This window comes from Sipha flava, unplaced genomic scaffold, assembly GCF_003268045.1.
Source record: "Sipha flava isolate LNK unplaced genomic scaffold, YSA_version1 74_pilon_pilon, whole genome shotgun sequence".
In the NCBI taxonomy this organism is placed as follows: Eukaryota; Metazoa; Arthropoda; class Insecta; order Hemiptera; family Aphididae; genus Sipha; species Sipha flava.
In genome coordinates this window covers 1,011,114-1,034,299 of record NW_020273614.1, presented here as the reverse complement: position 1 = coordinate 1,034,299, position 23,186 = coordinate 1,011,114, and the positions used below count along the sequence as shown (strand labels likewise).

Here is a 23,186-nt window from a genome sequence, read left to right as displayed (position 1 = left end):
AACACGCCGACACGTGATAAATGCAGCTACCCGAAGACGGTACTTTACGAAATAATAAACGAAAAGTAATTATGCGAGATTGTTTGTATGCACATTTTTTATTTAACATTGTTTTTGTTAATATCACAACCGTGTGGTGCGACATTTAAGTATTAAAATGTCCTCGGCACGGGCGTATGAACGCAGTTTTTTCGCGGCAGGAGCAACCATTGTAGTCACGGTGCTCGTGTACGTCTTCGAAACCGATCGCGGATGGCTCTTAGCAGGGCCATACATTTTATTCTCGAGAACTTCAACGTCTCGGACGTTGGTCGACGCGATTGTCGAAAACAATCGTTATGTTTTCAAACGGAAAACGTTCCGATGGCGTTTTAAGAATTTTCGCCCCAACCGTACTGCGATCGCTGGTGGCTTGAGTTCTGGGCGATCACTGTCGGGCAAAACCGATCGTCGACGTCATCGCCGCACGTGTAAAATAACCCGTCGCCATGTGCGCGAACTCCGTTAACGTGTGTTACCGAAACGCTTTCGTCCGGTGTGTTGTCATCAGGGGTGGAACTAGGGGGTGGAAGACGGGGATTCATCCCCGGGCGTAAAATTTTAGAGGGTGTAATTTTTGTAATCATTAACAACTAATTTGATATTTTTACCTTTGTTAAATACTAGGTTAAATACTTGTTAAATATTAGGTTAAAACTCAATAAGTATGATTGTATATTAATTATTAGAAAAAAATTCTCGAGAAGAGTATTTGATTACTGTTCTATGATAGGGCGTAATTTTAACAATTTCCCCGGCGTAAAAATGTCTAGTCCCACCACTGGTGAACTGATGACTGCCGGTTGACGGGGTTATATTAAAGCAGAACGAGCCGGACGTCCGAATGCAAATAAGACCCGTTTCGCGAATGCTTGCGTGTACGTTTCGTTACGTTTGTTTCTATACTTTTTTTTTTCATTCTTTTTTTCGATCCCCTTCAGTGCTAATATCGTGCGCACCCAGGACATCATGTCGTCTACGGAACGTCTTGAATATGTGACGTTGGAAAACTCGCGCCCAGTTCCATCTTTACCCTATGGGCACTTGGGGCACGTGCCCAGGATCCCCTTCTGGTTGCGGGCCCCTAATATTAGAAGTTATAACTTTGAATTTTAATCTGTAACGTATTAATACCACTGCCTGTAAGAAAAATAATTCTTAATTGTAAAAAAAAAATTATAAATAAATAACAATGTAAATATCAACAAATTAACGTCGAATAAATAATGAACGCTTAATTACATTAGGTATATTATATTTTTCATTTCATTATTTAAAAAAAATTTTCTTTAAAATGAATAACTCATATCTTTTGGTTACACAAAAGTCATCATACAAAATAAACTTTTAATGTTTTTACTCAACTTTTTTTGGTTCAGTAAAAAGACCCCTAAGCTCCAGGTGTCCATGGGCCTCTGTATAGCCTAAAACGGCCTTGCTCGCACCTTGGCCGTAGTGCACAACGCGATGGAACATAACGTCTGATGGATCGCAGTTCGAATCATTTGTTTGCGGTGTGGTTACGAGCACGCGAAATGTTTCACGTGACATTTTCGTTTACAAACGTTTCAAAGCTCTTGTCCCCATAGAAGTAGTAACGCCGATCACGTACTTTTAAGGGGCAGTTCGCCCCTTTATTTAACTATGGTGGTGGGTGTCTGCTGTTTGGGGGGGTGTGAGGTGGGTTGAGTGGATAAATTTATACTCTAGTTAGTAAACTTTAGGAATGTACAAATTAAGTGACAGTCGATCTATAGATGGTAGGATACTATGATACGATAGAGCAATTCGCCTATCAATGCATGTCTTTATACCTTATCAAGTATAAAAACGTAGGTACATTGACATTTATCTATATCTATTTCGCAACACATGAAAAAGCTAAACGCCTTTCGATTCTCAGTTTAATAGTGATTATACAGCATGCAAATACATCTTTTAAACATTTTAAGATAGTTACTTAAATGACCAATAGCCCCGTGAAACATTTTTGAAACGTCTTTTTTTTAATTACAGTTGTTTAAAAAATAAACGGTTTTTTGTTTTACATTTCTTTAATTTTAATAACGTATTTAATATTTAAATAATTAAACCTATATTTATATACGCTTCAAATTGATATTAAGTAATTTTTTCTAAAAACATTATGAAGTACGTAAGCAATAAGTAAGGTAAATAGGTAATAATTAATACCTAATTTATAATTATCATTTTCAGTCTGTATGATTATTGATTTATAATAAAATATGAGACATTTCACTTGATCAGAATTTATATTATTATTATGTGCTGTTTTAAGCGGCACATTTAACAATCGTATTCTAAAATAGACTAAATTGTGCGGGCTGTCAGTTATAACCCCTTACCGCCCCTCCCCCCGGATACGTCACTGCTGAATAGTACCTACCTAATAGATGAAATTGGAGTGATAAATTGCGAGCGAAGCGAACGTCTTTATGATTGTTAAATTTACAATATAATCATTCAATCATGTAACCTGTCATTATTTTGCTCTAACATTTTGGGTGGTGGTATAAACACTTTTTTATACTTTACCCCGCAAAATAAAATACAAGTCAGCGCCACTGCTTGAAATATATTTTTGCCAAACTGAGCATTGCGTAAGAATTTAGAAAAAAAATGAATTTTGCATTGAAATCCGCGCCTTACTAATAACCATGTATCAAGTACTGTTACAGTAAATTAAATTATTTTAAAAACTAACAAAAATTTAATTAATTTATATACATATATCGTTAATATAGTATAGTATCGCTAATTTACGGCCAATAAATTCAAACGTGATTTTACGGTTGAAAGTCAAACCAACCCGAAGATCGGTTCGATACATACGTATGGAAGCGTTGAAAGGCCAACTGAATGTTTTTTTCTTATCTCATTATCATAGATTATCACAATTCATTATTATCAATTATAACTCGTAATTATCCCATAACGCAATTCAAATTCACGCGTTGACACAATTCATTATTATGTACTATCACAACTCATTATTATCAATTAGAATTTATAAATTAGAAAAATGTGGAAAAGGGGTTTTGTGAGTGCTTTTAAACTATTAAAATGGATTCATATTGTTGCCAATCATATGACTTAGTACTTACTACTTTAGTAACATAGATTAAAGAGTATTTATATTAATTTAATCATTTTACATCATCTTGCGTAACAGTAAAACCATTCTGAATGCACTTTAAATGAATCCATTGGTAGCCATGGAGTTGAGATGAATGGTAAAGAATTATTGTTTTTATTATAGTTTATTATATTATGGTTTTAATTCATTATCGAAGTACTTATACTCGTAATATAATAATTGAATATGGTAATAAGTACATAAACTGTAGTACGTTAACACTGATAATTAAGACATGTGATTTATAGTATTAAAAAGCAAATAATCGGTCACGATTCTAGGGAAAAATTTTTGTATGAGCTGCAGCCTATCCTGCCCTTTTATTAGAACTGTCACTGCAAATAATTACTATTAACATACCTCTGTCAATAAATAATTCCAAATTTATACTGTATAATCACTAACTAATAACCATTAAATAAAGTACTCTTTAATCTATGTTACTAAAGTAGTAAGTACTAAGTAATATGGTTTGCAACAATTTGAATCCATTTCAACAGTTTAAAAGCACTCACAAAACCTCTTTTCCACATTTTTTTAATTTATAAATTCTAATTGATAATAATGAGTTGTGATAATCTATAATAATGAGATAAAAAAAAACATATAGTTGGCCTTTCAACGCTTCCTTAGGTACACACTCCCTGACATATAAAATCGCCATTTTATTTTTTTCTGTTCGGACAATCTGGCATGCTCTAATATCAACCGATAAAATATTTTCTCAAATTGATACAACATCTTATGTACCCATATTATTATGGACAATTAATGGTGGCTGCCACTTTCCCACAATATACAAGAAGAGTTTTTTATACTTAATGGTTGAAAATTGGATACAAATATTTTCTTAAGATTTTCTTTATGATTATGTTATAAAATATAATTTTGAAGAAATTGGTTGGTTTAACAAATATCCCATTAAATTATTTTAATTATTTAATTAAATTTAATGTTAATATTAATACATCGTGGATTAAATCATTTCATAACAAGCGGTATGCAATATCATCAGATGCGGATCCAGGATTTTTTTATGGGGGGGGGGGGGTTTGAAAATTGTTTTCTTTGGCACTTAGGATATTATTTACAATATTGCTGCCAGTGACTGATCAAGGGTTTTTACTTTTTAATGCAGTAGTGCACATTCAAAAATGAAATTTATTTTAATAATAATAATTTTATTTTAAAAAATCATTTTCTTCATTCATAAAATTATTGATTTTTAATATATATTTTTCGTGATGTTGGGGGGGTTAACCCCCAAAACCCCTCCCGTGAATCCGCCACTGAATATCATATTATATTTATAAAATATGAAATTGATAGAATGTATTATGTTAGAACATATCTTTATTAACAATTATTTACAATTTATTCTTAAATATATAACAGCACAATGTTTTTTATAAACAATTTTATAATGCGATACTAACTAAATAGTGTTCTGAATCCTGATTTTTTGAGTTATATTTCAACTTATATTATTTATTTGCCGAAGCAGCATTCATATTCTCATAAAATTTGATTAAACTTCTCACAGTACCATGTTTAAAATTAGGTTTTTCTTTTTCAATCAAGTATAATCCTTCGGGGTCCTCACCACCAAGTTCTTTTCTTACATCATATATTACCGACACATTGTTAACATTGTTATCAAAACTGTTGACAGGTTTTTTCATGATGGTGTTGTAATGATTAACCACCGCTGGTACTTGAAATTTTTTAACTTTTATGTCTTTATTGAATGGATTACAATTCTTTGTATCCGCAATCAACTTTTTCTGTAAAATCGATTATTGCCACGTTACAGATGTCATTTAACAACATTTAATCCACTTTTATTGTAAAAAATGTTATGGAAAACATGATTAAATATGTGCATTATATAATATTGCAGGAGCGTACCCAGGAATTTTTTATGGGGGGGGTCCAACATTTTTTTTTATCTGTTCTCTAATTATAATTATAGCTTAACTCAATACCAACAAATTACTATTAATATACTACTATAGTATGGTTTATATATTATAGGTATATTATATAGGTAATCTATAAACATTGTATATAGAAGATAATGGGAAATTAAAATACACTATATACTATTATTATAGGTCCGGACCCAAAAACCTTCCCCCCTTGTAATATTGTTATTATTTGGTTTTTAGTATAGGTAAACTCACATTTTCAATATAATCAAATTTTCTATTCGATGTCTGCAATGGATTAATCAATTTAGACGTGCCTTCGATATCATCAACATTCCATTGGACACCAACAGAACGTTTTAAGGGCACAGCAGAAAACTTTTGTTCTTCCGAACAACTCCTTACTTCTCCTTCTGAGTCTGCTGGTTTATACCTGATTTGAGTAGGTGACCTGCTGCTTTTAAGTTTATCATTGGCATTATTTTTTTTTTCTTTGACGTCCTTAGCTATGTTGCTGTCGCTTTGTAATTTAGTGGATTTACATGGGACTAAAAATAACAAGAAAAATAAGTTTATTAAGCATTTATGAAACTTATTATTCTTAATATCATGATTACATATTAATGTGCGTGTATTAAGACTTATATCTGTTGAAGTTTTCTTTATTATTCTACTTTATACTTTAATTATAATTTTGATATTTTTTTCTCGTCGGTCACACCAAATGTAAAATGTTTTAAACTAATTTTAGATTATTATTAATTTGAGGAATGTACTAATTTTTTTGAGTAGTAAATAATATTGATATATAAAAAAAATAATGTGAAACATCTATTGTACGCAAAATTCGGTGATAAAAGAGCCTTAGGAAAAACATGATCTTTATAAACGACGAATTGTTTACAATATTAGATTTTACGTACTGAAGATTTTCATTCCTTTGTATTTTAAACAAAGAGTTCCAGGTCGGGAATTAACTGGTACAGGAAATTTAGGACCATCTCCGGGAATACCAGGAACCCATGCTATGACATCCATGTTTTTGATACAGCGAGGGTGGTTTTCCATTTCAGCTGTAAACATAAATAAAAATAATAATTAATAAGTAAATATAATATTTACTAAAGAATAAATAATATAATACTATTGACTGACTTTTGGATATGTATTTCTTTTTTATTTATGTATTCACTAATACAGTGTGCAGCATATATTGTATACTAGATACTTATATTATATATTCATATAAAATAAGATTCTATTTCGAATTGAAATATTTCACAAAATATGAATAGTTTCTACTGGAACGATTCAAGATTAAGTAATTAGTTATATTGATGTTTATAATATTTAACGTAACTAAATTGTTTATAGAAAATAAATATTTTAGCCAGACTTGTTTATGTCTAAACCTTTTATCATTTTTATCAGTTGTCGACTTTTTTATAAAATTTTACTTGTTGTCTTGTTGTTATATTTTTTTGTTAACTTCATTTTAACTTGTCAGAATATTAAGAAAATATATTTTTGTTATTCTTATGATTTATTTTTTTAAATTCAATACTTCACGTCACTGGGGCATAGCCCCTACACTAGATATACCACTTGTGACATCAAACATTATAAATAAAACGGCGATTTAAATTATGACACAGTTTCATATTTATTTTAATTACAATTTACAGATTACAATAAGTACATCATTTTTATAATACTATACATTTTTTTAATTAATATTAAAGTTATAAAAGGTCAAACAAATTAAATAATACATATGAATAACATCTCAAATCAATATCCTGGATAGTTCTGTTACACTTTTAGCAATAGTATTTACAACAATATAATCTTTTTCAATGTTTATCATTAATAGAGCGTCCATAATATCTTTAGAAATTTATGATCTTAATTTAGTTTTTATGTTTTTAACTTTGGAAAATATACGTACACGTGTAACTTGTGTACATAGTAACCTCAAAATAAATATATATATGTTAAGTATATAGTAACAAAAAAGCCGGATTGTTGAACAATTTGGTACAAAATATTAAATGCGCATCTTAAACAATTGTTACACGTATTGCAGTGGCGCAATTACCGGAGGTGTTAGAAGTGTCAAATACGGAGCCCAAAGACAGCAGGGGCCTCCGGGCCCGGCCTAAATAAAATAATCTATTTCGGTATTTGATAATTGATTTCACAATAAATAACCTAAAAAATAAAATTATTGATTTCATAATTTCATAAATAAAAAAACTAGAATATATGGAATTTGTTCTAATTTTATATTTTCGGAAAAAAATTATGGGAGCATTACATGAGGTATCCAAATCCCTTCAGAAATAAAATACAAATGTGCACAATGCATGCCAAAACAATTATAGAAATCCTAAGAGATAGCTATGAAAATATACTATTGGAGTAAAAAGAATTATGCTCCAAATGGGGAATTACTCCTAACTTTCATGTTAAGAGGAGTAGACTTTTTTGATGAAATTGATGGTGATCGTCGTCTAAATATAACATAACAATTTTAGGGTTAAAATTTTTTTACCTGTGATTGATACAGTTATATTTCAACTAAATTCACGGTTTCAAAGATTACAAGAAACTACAGAAAATTTTAACTTCTTATTTTCTACAATGTTAGCTAAAATGGATGAAAATGAGATCTTTAAGGCTTTAATGGACTTTTTTTATTTATACAATGATGACATTCTTTCAGATTTTACCAGACAATTATTGGGTTTAAGAGGATTTTAAACACTAATATTCAAACGATTAAATATCTGGCTTTATTTATAGTTAAAAAATGATATTTGTCCAATATACTTTTATGTAATAACTACATGTATAATTTATATTTCATTTCATTTCATATTCTCAGTGTTTAAAAGTGATTATACAGCATGCAAATACATCTTTTAAACATTTTAAGATAATTACTTAAATTACCAATTAAAAATTAGTTTTTTTGAAACATTTTCGAAACATCTTTTTTTTAATTACAGTTGTTTAAAAAATGAAATAAACTGTTTTTTGTTTTAAATTTCTTTAATTTTAATAAAGTATTTAATATTTAAATAATTAAACCTATATTTATATACGCTTCAGATTGATATTTAGTGTTTTTATCTAAAACCACTATGAAGTAGGTAAGCGATAAGTACCTAAGGTAAATAGGTAATAATTATTATCTAATTTATAATTATAATTTTTAGTCTGTATGATTATTGATTTATGATAAAGTATGAGGCATTTTATTCGATAATAATTTATAATATTATTAATTTGTGCTGTTTTAAGCGACATATTTAACAATAAATATAATCGTATTCTAAAATAGACTTAATAGTGCGGGTTGTCGGTTATAGCTCCCTACTCCCTCCCCCTGGATACGCCACTGCTAAATATTACCTACGTAATAGATGAAATTGGAATGATAAATTGCGAACGAAGCGAGCGACTTTATGATTGTTAAATTTACAATATAATCATTTAATTATGTAACCTGTCATTATTTTGCTCTAACTTTTTGGGTGGTGGTACACACCATGGTGGTAATAACACATTTTTATACTTTGCCCCACCAAATAAAATACAAGTGGGCGCCACTGCCTTGAAGTGTTTCGATTCGGTTTGCACTGGATAATATTAAGTTTCGGAGAAACAGATATTTATCGTCTCATCGACTCGTCATCATACGAGTATTACTATTACTGAATTTAGGAATATGAAACTATGCAAATTAAAGTAAACGATACCCTCGGGAAATTATCGTATATATAAAAAATAATATAATAAATAAAATTTTTTTATTATTATAATTATAACAATACCAAAAGTAAATAATAAAACAAAAATTAAAATAATTTTATGATTCTAGTTTAGTAAAAATGCCAACATAAAAATTATAATACTAATAATAACAATGTTTTAAAATTATAAAATAGTTAATATTAAAATAATTTTTAAAGTTCTGACTATGAATTTCAAGTTACTTTATAACAAAATAACAATTGTATATTATAATAAAATGTAAAAATGAATAGTAAATAATAAAACAACAAATAAAATATTTTTTATGATTCTAACTTAGATAGGTTTTCATAGAATGAGTGGTAAGTTTTTGTTATTAGTCCTATTTTACATAAATCCTTCATTTTGGCTTCTTCGATAGGTAATTTATCCTTTATTTTACTTTAACTCGTTAACCATGTTTTCTTTTCTGTTTTTTTCATTAGTGAAACTGTAATGTAGTCTACTGAATCCTAGTCATACTTTATAGCAAGTTTAGAAGGTGTTTTGAAAGATGAGGACGCCTCTATTATATTTTAACATTTAATTTTTGATTTGTCATCTGCTATTAACCAATTAAACCGATGCCCTCAACCAAATGTTTGAAGTTCAAAAAATCGCTGTTAAACCTTTCCAAAACTGTAGTTCATCTATTACCATTGCTCGTAAAATTAATGTAATCCATTGATTGGGTACATAGAAACATTCCCATAATTATACATAATAATATTATTTATATATTGTAAACGGGTCAATACCTTTTGATAAGTAGGTAATATGATAAATAATATTATTGCAAGTTGTTCATAATAACGTAGTCTAGTACGGCTGGCTATACTATAGACTGAAGTAATATTAAGTTACTTCGCTTTGTGTTAAAAAAAATAATGAGAAGTAACTCAACATCTTTCTTTTTTTTTTATGATGTTATTTTATTTTTGGAGGAACTAACTCAAGTTACTGCCTTATTTTACGGAACTAAGAAAATTGCAAAAAAAGTCTAAGTCCTATATTTCCGCCTCATGTTGAAATTTTGTTATTATTATAATGGCATACTAAACAGAAATACAGATTTAATAAGAATACAACATAAGCTCAAATTTTTTAATTATTTTTTTTTTTTTTAGTGACATTCGTTATTCGTTGAGCATGTCAAAATGTACGTATTCCGGTGCTAGTATTTAATGAACTTAATATTCAAATTGATCATACATAAAATATACCAAAACATTATCAATTAACAATATCTATATAATCAAATTACAATAATTTAATATAAATTAAAGTTGCATGTCATCGACGTCCGTTTCATTCCGATCATTTTTAACGAAAACAGAAATTACTAATACTTTCGAAACTTCAAAACGAGAACCTTGTAATATCAATCAAAACAAAATGATCAACTGATCGGATCAACAATTTACTTGAACTAGAATCAATCGAATATCATCAAGATTATAGCAAGATAAACTCAGAGTTATCAAGAAATAAATCGCATGCAGTATAGTGAACATTTCTTCGGGGAATTTGTATTTCCTTTCAAATTATCTACAATATACAGTGTGTTCTATTGTTATTCGTTCGTTTTGATATCGCCGCAACGATCCTGTAAATAGTTGCAAAGTTTCGATATTAATTCAAAAGTTGGTTAATGTTATTTAATACTTATACATCACAAACACAAATTACAGAACGCGCTGTATCTAAATAGCTATCGAATCAGTCACCGGAGAACGGTTCTAGTCAAAAATAAAGACCACGAATTGTTATTTATACGTTTCGCGGATGCGTATTAAATACGATTTACGATAAAACAATTATTTCGGAAATAATCTAGTTATGAATTAGTCGTGACGAGTGCAGTGGATTTATATTTGTCGGGAAAAAAATCAAATACTGACTTGAACCCTTTTCTCGAAAAGACTCGATATTAGTTTTTAAAATAGGAAAATAATACATTCCAGAGGTTGAGACGGTATTAAAGAGTATCCACCCGTGGCGCCGTTTCAGTTTTTAAATTAGATTGCCAAATTATTATATATATGCGTGTATATTTATATAAGCTGCGCCAAATGCTTCCATTGTTGCGCCACAGTCCGCCGTTATTGCGACTAGAAATATATATTTTTATATTCAAAAGGGTTTGTTCCAATTTTTTTCAGGCAATAATAATTCCGTACGTATTGTGTGCGTGTTTATTCCACGAAGTCTCGCAAATGTAATAACAGCACAAGAGTGCTTACACCGAGAACGCGTTACACCAATGTCATTCAAAAACTCCCAATCAGCTGTTTCGTTACAGTTGACGTTTATTCTTAACAAGTCGTACTGCAACAGCAAATAATCGTATGCGAAACATAACGTTCTAAAAAGTTTATAAATAAAAAGTTATAATACATAATTACGTTGACCGTATGATCGATTTTGGGTGCGCGGGAAACCGAGCGACTTTCCGACCGGTAACGGCCTCTTGCGGTTCTCCATATTTTATTGTACAACGCGTTATACGGGAAACGAGCAGAGGCGACTCGTCAGGGGACGCGTCAGAGAGAGGCGTCTCCCCTTAAAAAAAAAATATATATATATATAATGACTATTTAAAAATAAAAATGTATAAAAATAATTTTATTTGAATTTAATAATATGTTATATCGTTATCTTTGTTTAGTGTTATAAATTGAAGGCCACAAAATCTATAACTTATAAAAAGTTGGATAAAAATACTATTTTAGTCATTTCGACGTCGGTGCCGTTTCAGTGAAACTGACACCCGATAGGTTCAACCGTAATGCAATGTTTCGGCTTGTTGGACGGAAAGGGCCCCGGGGAGAGTAGGCTGCGTATTATAGACACTGTTGAAACAGGGTTCACGACGATAATTTGCGTGCCACCGCGCCGTCATCAGCGTTTATCCGCGAGTTCGCAGACAAAAAAAAGGACGTAAAATTGAACAAGTTTATAAAAAAAAAAAACTAGCACGTCTCGGCGGAATCACGAACGCGTGCACTGCGCACATTATAAACGTGTACGCGATCGTAATATCATACCAATGGAGCTGCCCCTTTCGATTGTCACAAATATTATGTACGTGCCGACGTGGATCTAAAAACGAAAAAAATGTTTTTACTTTCAAGCCCATAAAATCGTAAACGTTAAACGTTTACGTTTTTGAAGAGGATAAAATACGAGTAAAAATATCTAATAACTAAATCACCTTTCATTGCATACGCTATATAACAGCATGGGCAAGAGGAGTGCAAAATATTCAGTGGATGAAAAAAAAAAATATCACGGTTTACTGGCAAATTCATTCAACCAATCCTCTGTTTTTATCCTTCTAGGTTAGGACTATCGAGGACTGTATAAATAATCACAACAATCAATCACTCCTAAATGTCAATAAGCAACATAATATGTTATAAATTATAACTAAAGACCGGATTTTGCATAAAATGCATGTTGCTATTTTCAACATTGTATACATGTAGTTAATAAGTGTCCGTAAATCATTACTTGACTGATTAAATATCAAAATTGCATACTGCATATTTTTGCATACTCTGAGATTGATGCATGTTTCGCAAGTTTTTGCATATTTTAACAAAGATACGCCTTACGGTTCTAAACGGTATAGAGAAAAAACAAAAAAATTATAGGTACGATTATAAATAAAATATTTTACGTTTCAACGAATATCCAGACGCTAAATAGATCATTATTTCATAATTATATCAATGAACTACTAGCGCAAAATAAAAATATAATACCTAATTAAAACAACATTTAAAAATATTTTCAATAAAAATAATATATTAATAATGTAAAATAATGTATTAATGGTTTTAAAAGAAATGTCAAAAATATTTCAAAGTAACAGTGTTTATTTCGATGATTTATCTGTTCTAAATTATTCTTCGGATATTTATTAAATTTTAAACATGCACCAATAACCAGTGTTGACGTTGTACGCTGTTTTTCATCCTAAAAATACAACCATACTGTTCATCGTCATAATTGTACCGAAATGAACACGGAATACATTTCAATAACTTATTTTCTTTCCACTTAACATATCTACTACAATAAATTTTTATGTAATTTTTCCTATTACCAACGTATACTATTAATTATTAACCAATCTACTCTTTTTGTTTATAAAAATTTAAATTACATATAAATCCGGTCTTTTGTTATAACTTATAAATATAACATTGCTTCTCTTTACTTAAATCAATAAATCGAAAATTAAAGTAATCTTTAAAATATTTTTAGTATCTAAGGCCTAAGAGAGGAGGGAAGTGCTCCAGCCTCCTATCCACCTTTGTATTCTCGCCTGCATACGTATGTAAATTGTACCCCGAGAGGGAGGGGGTGACGTAGAGACTAAAAATGTGCATGTTGGATTTTCGCGAAAAACACGAACGAAACAACAAATGTACAATGACAATGCGCGATAATACGATATTGTGATCCAGAGACGAGATCATGAATTGCGAGTGCCTGTGACGTCACCGTCATAATTATTATTATAATTATATCACACGACACAAATACATATTAACCATCGTGGAATATAATAATTAACAAGCGGACGGTCTTGAAATATATTATTACCATTATTATTATTATTATTAAATCACTCTATACGCCGGATATAATAATATTATCAGCAGCTACATCACGCATGATATGGGTATGTGCTGTCGTCGGCCGTGTACCGTACAAGAAACGCATAACATTAGATGTATTATTTATCATTCATACATGTGCGCACGTATAAAATATATTACGATATGATAATTTAATGTGCATTTGTACCGCGTGCAGGCGAGTATTATTTCGAAGGCGAGCCACCGACTAAAAGTATTATTATTATTTTCATTACATACGTGGATTTGTAGGTGATTTATAGAATTATACGTGGATTTACACGATAATAGTATTATTGTTGAGCCCCATCAATACTGTGTGCTAGGCGGACCGCCTGTAGCAAAGGCAGATCAAATGAACCCAACCGCCTCAAAAAAATTGTTCCCGCATCGCTCGATTTGCTTTTCATAACGAGTTTTTAAACGTTCGAAAAATATATCAATAAATATTTGTTGGTCGTACACACGTTCTAACTCGGAGCACTGTTACCATTATCCATCTCATAACGTAATGATATTCAACGTTTTTATCAACCGAACCCTTGAGTAAAAATATCGTAACCGTATACAAACGCGCGTACGTATTTCATTTAACTTCGGCCCTCCTGTCGGCCGGAAGTCGCGCGGACCCACGATCCGACCGGGCAGCAATCGAATCCTCGCGGAAATCGTTTCACACAGAAACTACGTGGCCGTACAGACCAAGCAAGAGGAAACGTATATCGTTGGAAGCGACGCGTATTACACGAATTCTACTCGTATATTAGGACCGCACACCGCGCGTGTACACATAATACACGTGTACGGAGAGAAAAAGTTGATGGGGAACCCGACTGGAAACAGACCCCCGGGGAGACCGCGCCAGAGATGGTTTGATTCGGTGATTAGAGACCTGTCCAGGATAAACAACACCTTCGGCATCGACTTGGCAACGGATAGGGATCAGCGGAGAAGGATTGTGGGAGCGGCAAAGGACCTTAGCGGTACGTATTAACAGGCCAGAAGAAGTACGGAAAGAGCAGCGGGGAAGCGCGAGTGTAAATTTATCAGCGCGCGTACAAAAAAGTTTTTTTATAAGGAAAAATATAGTCTACTCGCATGCATTCGTATTCGCGCGCGCATATACGTACAATATATTATATTGTACGTACACCATGTGTGCATTATGATGTGAGAGATGATAATCGTTAAAAACGGCACTAAGTCGTACGTGACGCGGGAACCCAAACGACGATGGTGTGCGTACAATAATCGGCTTAAAACAGAAGGCGATGCGAAATACTTACGAGAAACGGAAAAAAATAAAAATATAAAATAATACATCACACGCGCGATCGGGCGTACGATAGCGGTGTGCGGTAGATGCGAGAAGAAACATAATATTTGCCTTGTCGCGCAACGACAGACGGCTATATTATAATATTATTATCGTCGTATCGTTAATTTATTGATATAAAACGATGGTGCGAACGCGGCTGCGGTTTCGTTCGTAACCGTCTACATGGACGTTTTTAATAACAATAATTAATAATACTTCAGTATGAGCGTTATTCGATCATAATAGCGTATTGGAAACCCTCTTTAATTAGGCGGCCATAACGAGATGTGCATTTCGATGTGGCTACTCAATTATTATACTCAAATAAGACAAAGATAACACTCGGTAGGACCACACAAGTCGACAAAACTTTATCGATTTTTAGCGAAAAAATTATTGTGTAACGATAAATTTTATCACAACGATATGGAATCAGTGGTGTACAAACGGTTTCGCAAACATTCTCGACAAACCTCGAAAATCAGTCTTTTCGCTATTGTAACGTTGAATAAAAGTAGAAAAATAAAATTTGAATGTTGTCATAACTCGTTGTACTCTATTACATTACAACACTGGATAAAATCTGCGATTTATTCAATCAATTAAATATATAACATAAATAGGTAAAAAAAAACAGGTCATTATGTTACTAACCACTGACTAATTTTTAATGATAAATAATTATATAAAAAATTAATGGCATTTACTTTCCCATGATTCGAATTTTTAATAATGGCAGATTTTCAAAAAATACTATGGTATTGAAGTTATAAAGATTTTTTTCCTCAAATCAAAGCACTCAGGTAAGTTATCGGGCTGTACTGAATATCTTATTGGAATGGAAACGTTTTATGAAGTTATAATTTTTCAAAACAAACGAGGTTTATAAAGCTTTATTGGTTATGGTAATCGCCTTATCTGAATTAGTTCCTTAAGAATATATTTTTCAGCTCAATGCTAAAATACTAAAACGGTCAGATATAGTGACCATAAAGTCATTGCGTTTGTATCATGCGAAAACTAGAACCCGACAAAACGATAGACAAACAACATTGATTCACAGGTAGCTGCGTTGACGAGAAACAAATGTAATTATAGGATTTTATAGGATTTTAATTATAGGACTGAATTAAGTTGGTGAATTAAGATTTTGTTTTCGATTTTAACAAATTCGCCACTAATTAATGAATAATGACAAATCAAACGGTTGACCGAAATTAATTTTTCAAACCTAATGTTTTAAAATCGCTTTATTTATACACAACGGTAGTAGTTATATTAAGAATTTATATCATATTTATCAAAATAAGTTGAGTAGTTGTATATTAATTTGCAACAATTAGGTGAATGAAATATTATAGGAATGAGATAATCTAACAATCTTTTTTTATACTTCCGTGCTAATCAATAAACTACAGAGTTTAACAGGTACAGTAGTAATAAGTTATGGCTTTGATTCTGGAATGTAGTGATAAGCAAACTTAGACCAAGACTATGGTAGTCTTGGTCTTGGTCTTCTTCTTTCTTGTAAACTCATTCTTGGTCTTAGTCTTGGTCTTGCTGCAAGACTATTGCATTATTTAAAATTAAAAAAAAAAAAATTATATCCCTATCAAGGCTAGGAGTTAATAGAAACTTTTATACTACTTTATAGTGATTATCTTATCTAATTATTTCTTATCTTGTTTTAAATAATTCAATAATGCATTATTTCCCCGAACACCGCGTCCTACATTAAATTAAATTTTCTTTTTTTTTTTAATATTCAAAAGTAATTAACAATCTGTATCCATACTAGACACAATAAGAAAATATGATAAAGGTTAACATATCATGAGGTTTTATTGAAAGAAGCCACCCATTGATAGCACTATCTACTAACTTGATAATTATTTATTTATTTTTTTTTTTTTTTTAATTATTTTTAATTTAATTTAATATATAATATATAATTTATTTAATTTAAGAGATCTCTACACCACTTACGCTTCAGACGTCTCGGAGGATTTCCAGGTATTGTGGGAGTGGCCAAGTTTTTTATTAATTGATTAGGGTGATTATTTAGACGGTAATAGAATCTTTTGTAAAAGATTTTAGCTTCATCATTTATTTTATTAAGTTTCAAGTCGGTGTGTAGTGTATGATTTGACACGTAAGGTGGAGCATTTGTTAGTTTTCTAAGCACGATATTTTGAAAGGTTTGGATTTTTAAAATATTTGTCTTTTTCGCATTGCCCTAAAGCTGAAGGCCGTAGGTCCATAGTGGTTTCAATAGTGTTTTGTATATAAGCAGTTTAGTTCTAAGGGAGGTGTGATTATTATTGGATAATAAGGGTTTAAGTAATCGAAGACGATGATTCAATGCTAATCTTTTGGTTCTGATATGATGAGCCCACGTTAATCTTTGATCTAACGTAAGGCCGAGGTATTTGATTTTTGGAGAGTAGGGAATTGGAATTCCATATAGGACAACACCAGGACAAGGAGTATGTCTTAGGGTAAAGGTTGTGTGAACGTATTTATTCTGGTTAACTTTAAACCGCCATTTTGACATTAAATTTAATATTAAATTTTTATTATATTCTTAGTAAATTATTTAATTTAACCAATACTAAATGTGTTTTTCTGAGAAAAAATATTTTTTAATTACAATAAAAATGGCATGACTGCAAAACTCTTGCTGAGTGGATCTTGTTTTGGACTTGATCTTGCAGATTCAGTCTTGATCTTGATCTTGGTTTTGGTGTTGTAGCAAGACCAAGACTAACTTTGCTAACTAACTTTGCTCATCACTACTGAAATGTACATAAATACATACTCAATATGGTTAATTTTTAATAGGAATTGTTACAGTTATAATTATAGACAAACAGTTTTATTTTCATAAAAAATATAGTATAAAAGGTGAATTTAAAAATGATTTATAATTTAATGAAATATTTGATATTATGCATTATGTAGTATTGTAAACAACGTCCTATCCTCGAATTTAGTTAAACGAACGCTTTCTATTATATTCGTTTAACACATCGCGAAACAACAATTGAAACTGTGAAACAATTTGAGCGCAAAATGGTAAATGTATTATTTTTTTACAAATATTTTACCGATTCGTTTTATTTTTTCGCAGACCGTACAGTTCACAGTGCTATGGATATTGTTCCTGTCGATCGTGCTGGGCAACGGAGCCGTGCTGGTGGCCTTATCGTTCAACAAAGCTCGCAAGAACCGCATGAACTTTTTCATCATGCACCTTGCGCTGGCCGGCAAGTATTTTTTTTTGTGTTTTTATTTCTTTTACGGTTTCGTCCAACGTATATTATTATATAAATTTTGCAGTGCATGATTAAAATACAGACGTAGCCAGAATTTGTATTCCGTGAACACTGAAAAATAATAAAATTCAAAATATTTTCATAGAAACTCGTAAAAAACTGAAAAAAATATATATATAACTAATAAATATCAATCGATCAAAGTGGTTTCAAGCAATAATTACATTTTTATTGCATTAATTAATGACAGAACTAAGATCGATAATTGGCCTGTAGTTTCAATTTAAGTAGTCGGCCGACTAAAAAAAGTTGTAAAATAAAAAAAAATGTTTATAAAGTATTAAAAAATCAATAAAAAGTCATCTGCCTGAGTGAGTTTTATCTCAACACTCGAATATCGTTCGTGTCTCCACACTAAAATACACTTAACTGTTAGACGGAGCCCCGCGAAACTCAAGAAATATTCCATTTCCGATAACCATCCAGTTCGTCAAGTAAATTTGCTCAAAAGTAAATTCGAGACGCATTTAAATCAAATATCCATCTATGACATAGATTTTCATGCAATATCGACGATACGCAGTTACCGCTATTAATAATATGGGGGTGAAAATCCATACGGTTTAATATACAAGTATATGATTCTTATGATTAACTAGGTATAAAGTATTTGGTCAAAAGACCTAAATATATCATCTGATAAATAGTTGACGTTGCATCGTTTTTATCCTTTGGTCCACTGCGCGGTATCCTCATATAATGGTAACCCTTGTGTAGATTTCGAGGATCCTGGTTCACCTTTCATAATATCGATATCGTTTTCCACACACCGAACTGCGGGTGCAGTGTCCCATAAGGAGTGTTCAGGGTACCCGCACGTGATTCGCCAGGAATGTTTTGAAAAACCAATCGGGATTCTAACCGAGCTACTCCCGGGCAAATAAAAAACACGCCTCTCTGTATAATAGTAATAATAAGTTATTTATATAAGTAATATAAACATTCACCGTATTATTATATTCGTTAACGTCGTGTTTTTAATATTGGTTATTATTTTGCAGTGGCACGATAACGCGATACTCGTTCACACTTGATTGATCGACGTTCTATTGCGATCATTATTACCCGATCGTCTTCTACGCATAATATTGTTACTCGGTTTTTTTTTTTTTTTCATTTTTCTCCGGTAACGATGTTTTAATTGCGACTGCTGCTGCACCGGCCGCCGTTTCCAACCCGTAACGAGTACATTATTAGTATTAGTGGGCGACAACGGTTTACTGTCGGCGGGCCAGTGTGTGTGTGTGCGTTTATTTTAGTGATGGAAACAATCGAGAATATTTAGCAATCGAGAGATTCACTCGAAAAAAATCTCTCGGTTAGTACTTAGTTGATAGTAACTATTTGCTGATTACTGAATAAAAATTTAAAATTCTAGTAGGTAGTACCTAGTGTAATATTATATTATGAAATCGCTCGATCGTTTGAATAATAATTGAACTAATAAATACGTTGTATTACTTATAATAAATACATTAACCATAATACATTTTAATTATATACCTACCATATATTAATGAACCATAAAATTAAACATGTCGTATTATTTTGGGAATATTTTAGTTTATTATCAACTTCATATAAATAAAATAAAACTAAATCCTTGTTTAAAACAATAAAAATTGTTACTTATTAAATTACAACTCAATATATAGTAAATAAAAAAAAAAACGTTATAAAATTAAAAAAAAGTTAAAAAATGTTTAAATTAATGTTTAAAAATATTATTGTGACCAAAAATGGATAAAAACTAAAATAAAATATAATATCACAATATCATACCATTAAAATTTGTCAATTTTAAACTACTACATTTGTAATATTTAATTTAATGAATGCATCTTTACGAGCAGTGATTAAGAATTTGAATTGTTGGATTCAACGATAAAATACCTAATCAAATTTTTAAACTTTAAAATATGTTATGTATTATAATTTTAAATAATTAAAACTGAGTGTTGGGAGTTAGAATACCCAAATCTAATTATTATTGCTGGTATGGCAATAATAAATTAGTACCATTTTATTCGCTCATAAACGTGTTTCGAATGTTTAGAAAAGAAGCGAAGACAGAAAAAAAAAACACAAATATCAAAATGTTTTACAATTTTTCATTTTTATTTTTGTCATAATTCGATTACAAATATTTCGGGTATGATGAACGAAGAATACAAACAAAAAGTAAACTAGTACCGACTACCTATTAGTTAAACGTTATATTATCTTAGACCTTATCTAACCTAACCAGCACTTTTCGCTCGATTACTTCAACTGATATAGGATTTTGTTACCGAGAGAATAACTCGGAACTAAACGAGTGTATGAGTAATTCGAGCATTTTTCACTCGATTATTTCAACTGATTTTGATACCGAGCGAACACTCGATGATTTCCAAAACAATCGAGAACAATCGATTACATCGAACAATCGAGTATTTTCTCTCGATTGTTCCCATCACTGGTTTATTTACGGACGGTCGTTTCGCGCGCGATAAACACGTGGATGCCAGCGCGCGTAACGTATGCGCGCACGTACCGACCGTAAAACTATTATTGTTATTTTTATACGGCTGTGGATACGCGAGTGTGCGAAACATTTTTCATGTTTGTTTCTAATCTTTCAAAACCGGACGCGTACAAGACGAGTCCGACGGGCACGACGGAAAATAATGTAAACAACAAAATTACATGTACCTGCGCGTTTATGTTTCATTATCGGTACGGACTTCACGGTCGCCGGGACGAGGGTCAAGGGAATAACAAGCGAAACCCGGTCGTCCTACGTGCACGCGCGGTACGATGATCTGTACACACTTCGCGTCGTGGTGATCGGCACTGCCTCGTTCACGGTCGCCATCCAACGGAATATGTGTAATTCGCACGTACGTAAATTATTGGCACCTGTAAACGGGACAAGTCCGAACCGCGAGATCACGCGTGCTACTTTACTAGCACTCGATAATTCTGTATGCAAATTAGATGTGTTCCGATTATTCCCGTCTTGCGCCACGTAATATTCTCGCTCGTATTGCTACGTATCAGTGCACTTCGCTGGCACGTCGCTCGCAGTCCAATAATATTGGCTCAGCGGTTTTTTTTTTCTCATTCCGACTTCAGAAGCGTAATCCAACACCGCGGACATTCGGTCTGTGCTCCTTCGTCCTTATTTTACATTTTTGTTTCGTCAGAAAACTCTGTCCCACCGGCGTTTTGGACGGTCGTAAATACACAGCTGCCTTAAATTAAAATATACGTTAACACATGACACCCGACGGATGTCACGTTGAAATGTAGTTTTCCGATTCTTGCTCGTGACCGACGGACATAACCAATATGCAATTTACATTTTTCTAAACCTCCAACTTCGTCAAGATATTAAACTTATCATGTTAAATTTTAAAACATTTCCCGGCGTAAGAACGAATAGTCTACCGTTAAAATGTTTCCTTTCTTTTTAAAAACTGAAATAACACTTCTAAAAATGTGTCCGTTATAAACAATTTTCTCTTAGATGCATTAAGTGCAAATTGAATCTTATGCATTAGGTAGGTTATCAATCGTATCTGAAATAATGACTTTTAATACATACCTAGTATGTATATTAGGAAAACCTTAATTATTTTGCGATATCCGAGGGCTTAGCTCCCCATTATGAGTCACACCCATTTTTGTGTACTTCATATTAATTAAATAGCGTAGTAATAATTATTAAGATATAAAATAACTGATCTACGATAAACTGCTCCAGCAAAGGACTCATATCAACCAAAGGGTGGAGTACGGAAGGCTAACATAAAAATAGATACTACTAGAGCTCGGAACTTAATGCACTTAAAAAATACTAAATATGCATGCACTTACGCACTTAAAAAAGTACAAATATGCTCTAAAAATATACACTTATATTTTATTTTTGTACACAAAATTTTCATTTGTACAAATATTTTATAAAATCATAAATATAGAAAAAGCAAAGTAATAAAAATAATTCTGATTTTTAAATTTTAATCATAATTTTAAAAAAAATAATAATAATAAAATAGCATTAAAAATGTTTCTTGAATAAAAAAATGCGCTTGTAGAATTTTCAATAATCTTTGAGTTATTTTCCTAGAAAAATATTTATAGAAAATCATTGTATTTCGATAGCAGCTGCTCTTATTTGATATTTGTAAATATTTTATTTTAGATGAAGCTATAGTTATAATTTATAAATATATATATATATATATATATATATATATATATATATATTATATTAACCAATAGGGGAAAAACATTGTTTTTAATATCAAATGGAAATTTGAAAAATACGATACAGGAATATCAAGAAAATTCTCTTAATATGAATATATTTATTTTTTTATTTTTCAAATTTTCCTACTGAATCTTAAAAAATCATAAAATATGCTCTAAGAAATTGTAAAATTAAAAAATATGCCATAAAATCTGAAAATCACTAAATATGCAAAAATATACACTATAAACTTTTGATATGGTTTTGGTAGTGTCTTGATACGAATTTCTAGCTCACTTAGCAATAAATCCAATGGTGCAAGAAAAACATGCAAATGCAACAACTTCCGAGCCCTAGATACTACACATCAGCTATTAAATTGCACACCTCACCTCTATAACACCAAGGGTCTGCTAGAAATCCAGCTTCGCGTCCACCACTAGATGATATATAATATTATAATAACACGTGCACATATTATAAACTATCCACATGCATAGGTGCAACTAGGGGGGTGCTTGGGGGTGGTAAATCACCCCCAGGCTCTAATTTAGCACCCTCAATTAAAAAATTAATAATTGAAAAATTGTGTGAAAAATAGTGTTTTTCTTATTTCATATAGTTATTTTTATTTGATGCTTTTATCAGAAAGATGGATTGTTCATGACTATTAGTTAATTACATCGTCAAAATTACTTGAAAAATATTCCGCTAGTCATTGCAAG

The 23,186-nt window shown here is 31.3% G+C and overlaps 1 protein-coding gene across 7 annotated transcripts in view; it reads left to right on the top strand.

Moving 5' to 3' along the window:
• The window catches only part of LOC112692512 (cardioacceleratory peptide receptor), a 342,250-nt gene that overhangs the window by 296,080 nt on the left and 22,984 nt on the right, over positions 1–23,186 (top strand). For all 7 annotated transcript variants that reach the window (XR_003149419.1, XM_025567189.1, XM_025567190.1 and 4 more), the window contains one exon: positions 18,020–18,155. Coding sequence is in view for 6 of the 7 variants with exons in the window: in XM_025567189.1 (XP_025422974.1) it covers positions 18,020–18,155 (136 nt within the window). In the remaining variant the exon portion in view is untranslated. The remainder of the gene's footprint in view (positions 1–18,019; positions 18,156–23,186) is intronic.